The 11,104-nt window shown below is 46.8% G+C and overlaps 1 protein-coding gene across 1 annotated transcript; it reads right to left on the bottom strand.

Moving 5' to 3' along the window:
* LOC128835861 (chitotriosidase-1-like) lies at positions 1 to 9,896 on the bottom strand. The gene is made up of 10 exons (XM_054025704.1): positions 9,869 to 9,896; positions 8,750 to 8,951; positions 7,659 to 7,715; positions 5,731 to 5,896; positions 4,899 to 5,023; positions 4,637 to 4,760; positions 4,196 to 4,378; positions 3,880 to 3,996; positions 2,802 to 2,934; positions 1 to 704 (listed from the first exon to the last, which is right to left on the bottom strand). Exons 2-10 carry the CDS (start codon positions 8,824 to 8,826, stop codon positions 382 to 384), a joined length of 1,305 nt encoding a protein of 434 aa, XP_053881679.1. The 5' UTR covers positions 8,827 to 8,951; positions 9,869 to 9,896; the 3' UTR covers positions 1 to 381.
* Positions 9,897 to 11,104: the final 1,208 nt, after the last annotated feature.

Here is an 11,104-nt window from a genome sequence, read left to right as displayed (position 1 = left end):
TTCATTTACAAATGAAAGCTTTATTTTCTTGGAGCAAACAAACATGAAATAAGGACAGAGGATGAAGCCAGACTCTAAAAGAGACCAATGCAAAATGAAGAAATAAATGCACGACAGTTTGAAAATCCATCAGCCCTGCTTGTCAGTGCCAATATTCTGCTTCCGCTCACTCTCCTCCCTAACTCTGACCTGTATTACTGCGATGGTTGTTGCCCCTGAAAGTAACTCACCCAGGACAGAGAAGAAGGTTGCTGGAGACACCTGCAATATAGACCATCTCCTAAGCTTGGATTTGATGGCAGAGGAAACTAAACTATCTGAGCTGATACGAATCAATCTCTTATTTCATTCTCCTTGAAGGTGATTTGAGGCTCTTTGCTTTTAAGGCCAGTTGCAACATTTGCATAAGTAGTCGAAAATCAACCCTTCCGGGCAGGACATTCGGAAGGTGCGCCTGTTGGCACATATGTAGAACATGGCGTGGGCCTCGGGGACTGGGTAGATCCCATTGGCCTTATGGAGGCAAAACCTGCTGGTCGTGGAGTTGGTACTTGTCGCAGGGATGGATGGTAGTGTAGTGAAGCTGAGGGTTGAGGATGAAACAGTTGGCGGTGATGTAGTGGTGCTGACGGTGGTTTCTGGAACAGGCGTTGTCTGAACCGGCCCTGCAGAGGCATTAGCAGAAAGAACAATGTTATCGGCATCTACTAGTCAGAAAGAAAATGGAACGAAGGGAGACATTTTGTGGTCAATCCCTTAGACAGCTTGGTGGTGGTTTAAATGGTTGTTAGGTGACACCGGGCTTTTTATTGTGAAATATGAACGAGCGATGATGTAAAGGGGCCAATAGCTAGATCAGTGGCTCTCTAGGGCAGAACAAACCAACAGTAGGACAACCTTTTGATACGCAGCAGTTGTAGTGGACTTGGCATAAAGTCCACAAGGATTCTAACTCTGAATCGAATGCCATAGAAAGGCGATCTGGTAAATTACTGTTTGGTGCGATAAATATGGACTATGTTATGCTACACTATTTAGAGACTTTTGGGTAGAGACACCTGTAAAACTAAAGGTGACTTAATGTTGAAGCGTAAATACATGGTGGCTGGATAGATTATTGGTAGCACTCCAAAGTCTCCTAGGACCTTGCTCTGAAGAGTTTGCCCATGACATAGGGGAGGGAAACAAGGGAGGGGAATGGGATAAGTGAGGACAAATGTTACAGCAATGCAATGTGGCTATTTACTTTAGAGATGCACAAACCATGGCAGTATTTCTGGTTGATCTTTTTTATAATGTATCTAAATAGGGTGGGGTTGAAAGTGGATTGGTTTATTGGGAGGATTGTATGAGAAATGAAGAACAGGAGTACTTGTGGCACCTTAGAGACTAACAAATTTATTAGAGCATAAGCTTTCGTGGACTACAGCCCACTTCTTCGGATGCATATAGAATGGAACATATATTGAGGAGATATATATACACACATACAGAGAGCATAAACAGGTGGGAGTTGTCTTACCAACTCTGAGAGGCCAATTAATTAAGAGAAAAAAAACTTTTGAAGTGATAATCAAGATAGCCCAGTACAGACAGTTTGATAAGAAGTGTGAAAATACTTACAAGGGGAGATAGATTCAATGTTTGTAATGGCTCAGCCATTCCCAGTCCTTATTCAAACCGGAGTTGATTGTGTCTAGTTTGCATATCAATTCTAGCTCAGCAGTCTCTCGTTGGAGTCTGTTTTTGAAGTTTTTCTGTTGTAATATAGCCACCCGCAGGTCTGTCACTGAATGACCAGACAGGTTAGACTCCTTATCAAACTGTCTGTACTGGGCTAGCTTGATTATCACTTCAAAAGTTTTTTTTCTCTTAATTAATTGGCCTCTCAGAGTTGGTAAGACAACTCCCACCTGTTTACGCTCTCTGTATATGTGTATATATATCTCCTCAATATATGTTCCATTCTATATGCATCCGAAGAAGTGGGCTGTAGTCCACGAAAGCTTATGCTCTAATAAATGTGTTAGTCTCTAAGGTGCCACAAGTACTCCTGTTCTTTTTGCGGATACAGACTAACACGGCTGCTACTCTGAAACCTATGAGAAATGAGTTTCCAAGAGGGATACAAATGTGTGACGGTGGTGGTCTGGCAGAGCAGAGAGAACAGGGCACATGGGGAATAACATGGAAACAGGCCTGGGGGGAGAAACAAATAATGCACAAGAGGCGTGGCTTTAAATTAAATCAGCTTTGGGCTAATCAGATACAAGCTATGATGCTGGGGAGGGGTCTCTGATGTGTAATTTCCCAGCCTGCTTTTGGTAGGTTTGGTGGCTCAGCTCATGAGCGTTCGATGCAAACTCTTCCAATTCTCTATATTTCCCTAGTGACGTGGCTTTTTCCCCAGTATTCCCAATGGGCTTGCATGAGTGAATTTTTAGGAGGCATAACAACGTGGCCTAATGCAAAGATTTCAGACAACTTTCATCAGGGTGTTTTGTGTCCCAGGCTCCCCTCTTTAGTCTGGGCACTGATGCAGCTCCAGCCTTTGCGCTCTGAACCAAAAGCTGGCCGTGGGCGTTTCAAAGAAAAGTGGTGTATTACCTAAATGTTTTTGCCATTAGGGCTTTCCCTGGAGACTCTGAGAGTGTTCAGAGGAGGCGGAGGCTGTGGTGCAAGTTTGCAATTCATTCTCTCTCCCTGCCCCCGAAAAATCTCTTGCCCAATAATAAAAAAATACATGTGTCAAGAAGATATTGCATTATCTGTATGGGGCAGACCCTTAACTCATGCTTTACCGCATCTCAGCTCTTTCTTCAGAGTTTGCAGAAGAGGGTACTTCCCCTGGCCGCAGAATGAGTCGCTGAAATCATCCAGATCAATGGCCCAGACCATGGCCCCTCCCAGACTTTTCTTCTTCAGATACTGAACCTGGGAGAGGAAAAATCTCTGAAACTGTGACATTGGGTGCCGGTGGGAGACGGAAGTTAAAACGTCTCGCCTCTGTTAGAACTCCAGCAACTGTTACTCATCTAAGGAGCCTCTTGCAAGTCCAAAACAACCTGCTATGAGGTTGAGAGGTGGATGAGAGAAGGGGCAAGTGCATGCTAAAAGCTTGCCTATGCTTGAACCAATGAATCTCCATGTAGGCAGGAATCCCATTTGGGTTAAGGGTGCTCATGTCTGGGATGTTTACAGCCCTGTGCTGCTTCCTGCTTGGTCTGAAATCTCATATGACCTTAAGAATCTGTTGCCAGGGTGGAGCAGATTGCAAGTCATGAAACTTCCCTGCCCCAGAATATTGTCTGGATCCTCTCTCCTACACTTTACACTCAAGGAAAAGATTGTGTGGGTTTGTGGGGGGCCTGTTTGCTGAATTCACCTGCTGATGGGCCAATGTTTCCGCTCACAGCACACCACATAAGTCATCTTCTAGTCTCATCTTTTGCTGTGACTTCAAGCGAGTCACGTTCTCCTTCTGTAGGGTGACCAGATGTCCCAATTTTATAGGGACAGTCCCGATTTTGGGGTCTTTTTCTTATATAGGCTCCTATTACCTCCTATTAAATCCTGTCCTGATTTTTCACACTTGCTGTCTGGTCACCCTACCTTTCTGTGCCTTGATTTCCCCATCTGTAAAATGGGATAACACTAGCCTTCCCAGAAGGTAGGCAGGACTGGAGGCTTAACAGGTTAACTTTGGTGAAGTGCATTGAGATTCTCAGATGCACAGTCTAGGGACACACAAAGCATTGTCTGCTGATACGCACAATGATACAAAGTGGAGCCCATCTCTCTGGGCTACGGGAAGGTTCCGATAGCCCCCCTCCAGCCTTCCACAATGTGTGGCAAGAAGAATGCATAGGAACTGCTTACTTTGGTTTTAATGCTCTGCTGGTCGTCATACCCCACCCACTGGTTCTCCTTGAAGGAATACGGGACTTTCTGTTCCTCAATCCTTTTGGTGGTGCCATCTTTCTGGAAAGTACAGATCTGAAAAAAATACAGAAATGGAGAGATGGGAAGAGACCATTGAGATTGGCTGACTTTGAATTAATTAATAATCTTACGAATATTAGCATGTTTGCCAATAGAAGGATCAAAGGGGCAGTTTCAAGGCACCATATTTAAATCACAGTAGACCCAGGAGCATTTAATGAGCTGCTTGCAGGAAAAGTGAATTCTTTCCTACCTCATAATAGGCCCAGAATCCTGCCTCTCGAGTGAAAGGGCCGAGTGATCCAGGCCCAAAGGCAGGGGCACCAACCTCTGTCTCGGAGGAAGAGAGGGTGAAAGACCGTCCATAGATGGGGATTCCCATGATGATCTTCTCAGCTGGAGCACCCTTGTTCCTCCAGTACGTCACAGCATAGTCCTGTACGAGGGGATCAGACATGAAGTCTCTCCATGTAACAGGGGTGCTAGAACAGTTTTTGGAGTTTGCAACCAAACTGTGATACAGCCACTGAATGTCTGTTGTCTGGGGCTTGTGACGCAAGTTCTGATACTTGCACCGGGGTAAGGATGATACATGCAGGTTTGTTGGAAATGTGACTTTTCAACCATTTCCTGCAGCTGAGCTCTATGTATTTGTCAGAAGGAGGGGTCACCTACAAAGTTCTTTGACACTTACAGTGTTACTGTACACAGCAGATCCAGTGTCGGTTTTCCCTTTGTAGAGAGGACTGACGTGTCCTGTGATCTTTTCCCAGGAACCGTGGAAGTCATACGTCATGAGGTTAATGAAGTCTAAGGCCCTACAAAGGGAGAATAAGGAATCAAGATGACATTGATTTTCCCTCTGCAAGAGAAGTGTTGCAAAGCATCCTGGGTAATAGAATTTGGTCCTGTAGCTTGACTGTCCTCTGTAAAACTGTGTGGCTGGATAGACTCACTTTGAGATGTTCTCGACTTCATAGGCTCCATCGATGTTTTCCTTCCCAGCTGCCACAGCAGCAGTCAACAGCAGCCGCTCTTTCCCTGTCCTCTTGGCTTCCTCCTTGAATTCTTCAGCCATTTCCTGAGGGGGAATAACAGAAAGCCCCAAACAACCATCAATTATCCCCTTTTTAATTATGCCTTCCATCTTTTTTTTCTTTCAAAAAAAGCAAATCTAAACTAAAGGAGAGACTGGACACATGTCTGACAAACACAGTTAGAGTACGGTCCTGAGCATTCTAGTAGCTGTGGGTCATGCCAATTAGATCACATATTTGATCAATTTATTAACGTATTCAGGGCTGATGCTGTAAATGATTTGACTCTGGGAAGGCACAGGACTTGATGGTAGATTCCAGGAAGTAAATAATCAAAGTGGCTGATCAGTATCTTCTGACATTGGGGGCATTATGTGTCTGCTCATCTGGTGGGGATTCCTTGAGCCAGGTGCCAGCAGGCTAGGAAGTCCAATCCCTGACTTTACCTGTATGCCCCTTGGATACACTCTTCCCCCACTCTTTGGAGATCTGAGCTAGAGACGAGCCCAAAGCTTGGATCCAAACAACATGGTTCAAATGGTCGAACAGTCTGGTGACTTGATTCCATCACTTGTTTGATCCTTTCAGATGGTCGCTGTCTCTACCTTAGAGAACACCCCAGCTTTGACTTCGACTTTGCAGACCGTGTAGTGTTTGCAGGTGAAATATGAGGACAACACATGTCCTGCATCCTTATAATCTCTGCCTTGGCAATGGAAGGAGGGGGCTGTACTCCTAGGTCTTACTGTACCTGGACCAGAACAGTGAAACGCTGTTTATCCTCAGGTGGGCTTCCCCTTGCACCTGGATATTCCCAGTCTAGGTCCAGACCATCAAATTCATACTTGCGCAGGAACTCAACCACAGAGAGGATGAATGTCCGCCGATTACCAGGCATGGACACCATGCTGGAGAACCTAGCATGGAAGTGACACGTTAACTACCCTGTCTGTGCTGCTAACCACCCGCTGCAGATTTGGGGGCTAGTTTACAGTTGCTGTGTCCAGAAGATAAACTCAGCAGCACAGAGGGCTACACAGGGCTGGTGCTACCATTAAGGCGAACTAGGCGGTTGCCTAGGGCGCCAAGATTTGGGGGCGCCAAAAAGCGGTGCCCCCAATTTTTTTTACAGCGTTCCTCCCGGAGCGCGCGGTCACCGCTCCACTTCTCCCGCCTCCCAGGCTTGCAGTACCAATCAGCTATTTGGCACCGCAAGCCTGGGAGGAGAATTAGAGCAGGGGGCGGTGTGCTCGGGGAGGAGGCGGAGCAGAGTTGGGCTGGGGTGGGGAGCTGCCGCATGGCTACCCGGGGGGGGGGGAGGAAGCTGCCGCGGGGGTGCCTCAGGGCGGGGGGGAGAGCTGCCGCAGGGCTCCCCACCCCAGCTCACCTCTGCTATGCCCCCACCCCGAGCACGCCGTCGCTGCTCCACTTCTCCTGCCTCCCAGGCTTGCGGCGCCAATCAGCTGTTTGGTACCACAAGCCTGGGAGGGGAGGAGAATTAGAGCGGGGGTGGCGTGCTCGGGGAGGAGGCGGAGCAGAGATGAGCTGTGGTGGGGAGCTGCCGCATGGCTCTCTGGGGTGGGGGGAGCTGCCATGGGGAGGTGCCTCAGGGCAGGGGTGGGGGAGCTGCTGCAGGTCTGGGGCGGGCGGCGCGCGCGCAAAGTGGAAGTTTTGCCTAGGGCGCGAAACTTCCTTGCACCAGCCCTGGGGCTACATACAGCTGGGAGGAAAGGCCACTGGTCCTCGCAGGGTCATATTCAGCCCCAGCTCACTTTAAATTCCAGCCCACGTCACATCCAGAACAGGAAGGAGACTCTGTCTGCAAAACACTAGTCTGAATATTGTTTGCTTTGGAGACAGCTTTCAGGGAGAGCTTCGGGTTTAACGCTTTACAAATGAATATAAAAAAATCTAAGTTGCTAAGCACTGATGAGATGAATTGTTGTCAATACTAAAGACTTCACAGCTGCTAGTAACTCTATTGCTGTCAAAGAGCACGAGAGATTTGGAAACTTCCCAAAATGTTACCACACAAATCTCAGTACCAAACACAATATTTGAGCTTCTGCCTTCCAAGACCACCTCTTCATGACAAAAAGCCCAGAATGAAAATTCTGGGGCAACCTCCTCAGTGACAAATTTTAGTCAAAAAAGGGCATAATGACCCACAGGCGAGAACTTGTTCTTAAACCAGTGTCAAGCTGAAGTGACTCCACTAACTCCAGGTTGTACTGAACATTGATGTGGGCATCACGAGGCGGTGTACAGCTGATACTGATTGTCTTTGGAGACTGAGCTCTGAAATATAATACTAATGAGCTGGGCACTAGTCTAGGAATGAGGAAACCCAGATTCAGTTCCTGCTCTGTCACAGACTGGGTGCGCCTTGCGAAAGTCATGTAGTGTCTGTCTCGGTTCCCCATCTGTACAATGGGGAAAACAGCCGTGCCCTACCTTACAGAGGTGTTGAGGCTAACTACGGGTGTGTTATGAGGCACTCATACGACCACCATTGCCATAGTATCTAAGTGCCTAATGTAGGTAGATAGAATGCACAATCTCCTTCCTACATGCTACTGTTCTGACTCTCCTGGACATCACAGGATTTTGAGGTTTAGCATAATCCACTCCCCCCGCCTCACGCTTTTCATGCAGAAAACAAATATCCTCTCATCTTACTTTTCAGAGCCAAAATTCCAACCACCAATGGCCAAGAGGGTCTTCAGCCCAGGATTCCTGGGTGGGAGAAAAGGTGGCATTAAAAGCAGCTGAAAAAGCTCACTTTCATTGTGTCCCTCACACTTGGACTTGCAAGTGTTCTCCGATCTTAATAAACACAGCCATAATCTGGATCACGGGTCGGCAACCTTTCAGAAGTGGTGTGCCGAGTCTTCATTTATTCACTCTAATTTAAGGTTTCGTGTGCCAGTAATACATTTTAACGTTTTTAGAAGGTCTCTTTCTATGTGTATAATATATAACTAATCTACTGTTGTATGTAAAGTAAATAAGGTTTTTAAAATGTTTAAGGAGCTTCATTTAAAATTAAATTAAAGGCAGAGTCCCCCCCGTTCCCCCCCCCCCGACCGGTGGCCAGGATCCAGGCAGTGTGAGTGTCACTGAAAATCAGCTTGTGTGCCGTCTTCAGCACGTGTGCCATAGGTTGCCTACCCCTGATCTGGACGCTTAATCTGGGGGAAAGCTTCCATACTTCTGCAAAGTAAACGCCCTCAAACCTTCCTATAGATAAATGGGAGGAAGGAGAAGTTGGGACCTTCCTAAAGTTTAAGGCACTATCCCCAGATTATGCTGAGATACTGAATGGTGGGGTTTCCCCCCCCTCAGTTTAGCTCGTGCCCCAACGCTTGATAATACATTCTATTTTGCTATAACCCTACTGAAAACCCATTCATGTAAATTCTGTGTCTGAGTGGATCTTTCAGAGAAGAATCCCTCTCAGATGCAAGAAGTTGGGCTTTTTAACACTTATAGTGATGTCAACATGAGTCTTCAAACTGTCACATCCACTCTTCTCATGGAGAGGATAGGTTAAACTCTAAAGTCCTTGGGCCAGGGACTGACTTGGTCTTGTACACTGCTGAGCACATGATAAATAATGATTCCAAAGGAGTTTTCTCCCTCGGTGAAGCTAGAAACAGCCTTAGCTTAAATCCCAGGTCTGCCTCCTCCTTCAGGATAAACCCAGAGCCCCATTCCCTAGGGGTGAGACCCCAGCGCTGGGAGATAGGCCCCTCTCTCCTTTGACTCACTTGCTTTTGAGTCCGTTGAAAGTCTTGTAATGCTGCTCATCGTTCCACTCCACAGTGGTGATCCGGTTGTCGTCCATGCCAGCAAAGGCATAAATGAGATGAGTGCATAGGTTGGGGTCAATGTCCTCAGGAAGGAAGCGCCCCTGGGCTGGTCTGTACTGGGACCAGTTGGTAAAGTAACAGACCAGTTTGCAAGCAGAGCCTGTAGAAATAGGAGAGAGATGTCAAGGTGCGATGAGGACTGAGGCAAGGAATCAAAATGCGATGCACCCCTTCAGTTGGCTGATAGCATAGGGCCTCACAGACTCTCTCAATTTCATTGTACAGTATTCAAGCTCTTGAGTCCATGTGGGCCATAACCATGCTCATTTTAGCATGGTTCCCCAAACCCAGAAGGACTTGGAATGCCCTTCCAATTCCTTTCCAGTCTCTGGGGAATGGGACTGGTCATGCTTTGGTACTGACGTGACGAAAGCTTTTGAGAATAGGTGGGTTGCACACCTAGGTGTAGAAATGGCTATGCTAGGCCTCACTGTTGTTTTGCATTGTACTTTGTCCCACAGCGGTGGCCCCTGGCTGCCCCACTGAGAATTGTAGTACAGCAGTGATACAGGGCTTTGAACATCTAAACCATGCTCCAGAAGTGGGTCTGTTACGCCCGATCTTTGAATGGAGACAGGACAAGAGTCAGCTAAGTAGGAACAACCTCCGTTGCCTCTGTTCTCAAAGTGAATGTGTCCCACAGCCTATGGGCCACTTGTGCTCATATGGGACCGTATGGGAGGGCAGCTGTTTGTTTGCCACTGCTCGGCAAGCAGCATTGCATCTGAACGTAGCTAAGTTACACACACGCAGGCTGTGGATGGGCTCACAGAGCTTTCATACAGATAACTGACTCGAGCTTATTAGTAGCATCTAAACCCCACTGAAGTTAATGAAACTTCAGGAGGTTTTGGATCAGGCTCACAGAGACCACTTCCAAAATTAAACCTCTGACCAAGGAAACGGCTTACTGAATCCCAGCTAAACACTGGACCTTATTCTGTTATCCAAAGGGACTTCTTTTCTACTACCCATGCCTCTTTTAAGAAATGGATGGTCATGGAAAAGGTGACTTACTGCATTGGAGAAACAGCAAGACAGCTAAACCTACAGCAAAATAAAAACAGAAGAGAAGATTGTTATTTAAAAATCCCTCCCCCAGGCCTAGAATATCATAGAATATCAGGGTTGGAAGGGACTTCAGGAGGTCATCTAGTCCAACCCCCTGCTCAAAGCAGGGCCAATCCCCAACTAAATCATCCCAGCCAGGGCTTTGTCAAGCCTGACCTTAAACCTCTAAGGAAGGAGATTCCGCCACCTCCCTAGGTAACCCATTCCAGTGCTTCACCACCCTCCTAGTGAAAAAGTTTTTCCTAATATCCAACCTAAACCTCACCCCCCTGCAACTTGAGACCATTGCTCCTTGTTCTGTCATCTGCCACCACTGAGAACAGTCTAGATCCAGCCATGCAGAAATCAGAAATTCTCCTACTAGAAATAAGTTTAAAGTCCATTGCATAACTAATGACCACACATATTCTTGTGGACCCATTATTACTGAGACCATTGTGACTATCAAACGTATGCCACTGCCCCTCTGTTCTGCTTCCTAGTTCCCCACCTGGGGAAGGGGTTGTGCCTTGCCTTACTTGTTATCATGGGACCTTGGCTCCTGACGGGGGTACTTAAGCACTACTGCAATACAAATAAAGTCAAAACCAGAGAGAACCACATGCTGCAAAGTCAGTTCCAAAGACAAAGTCACTCTCAGTCTCCAGTCTCGGCACATGGCAGTAAAGACTGTTGCATGTTATAGCTGAGCAGAGCTTAGGTTCTGCTCAAGAATCTTACCCAGGAGAACTACCTTGAAAAGTAAATCAACTAATGTGCAGGGAGAGGTGGATTAAGAGCTCAGAACTGAGAGCTAGGAACTCCTGAGTTCTAATGCTAGCTCTAACCATCGGCCTCTACGGCCTTCAGAAAGTCCCTTAAAGTTTTCCCAGCTGCAAGCTGGAGGATAATACTACTTTGCCTTAGGGGGTGATATTGTTCCTCTTTTCCACCAACACCACTGAAGTTAAGCATCCCAGCATTGGTTAACCCGAGAAATGTTGGGTTTCAGTTTAGACAGTTGCAACTTCTCTCTAACCCTCTTTTTAGTAGTGGGCGTTTTGCAGGATGCAATTGGCCTAACCCAATGCCTTCCATTATCCACATCATGGGTGAAGAATACATTATACAGTCTCACATCCAAATCCCATAAAACTCAACAGTCCTATTCAGTAACATCCCACATAAATTCATCTCCAGTTG

Source organism: Malaclemys terrapin, chromosome 4 (assembly GCF_027887155.1).
Source record: "Malaclemys terrapin pileata isolate rMalTer1 chromosome 4, rMalTer1.hap1, whole genome shotgun sequence".
In the NCBI taxonomy this organism is placed as follows: domain Eukaryota; kingdom Metazoa; phylum Chordata; order Testudines; family Emydidae; genus Malaclemys; species Malaclemys terrapin.
The sequence above is the reverse complement of the archived record's forward strand: the minus strand, read 5'-3'. Positions and strand labels throughout refer to the sequence as shown.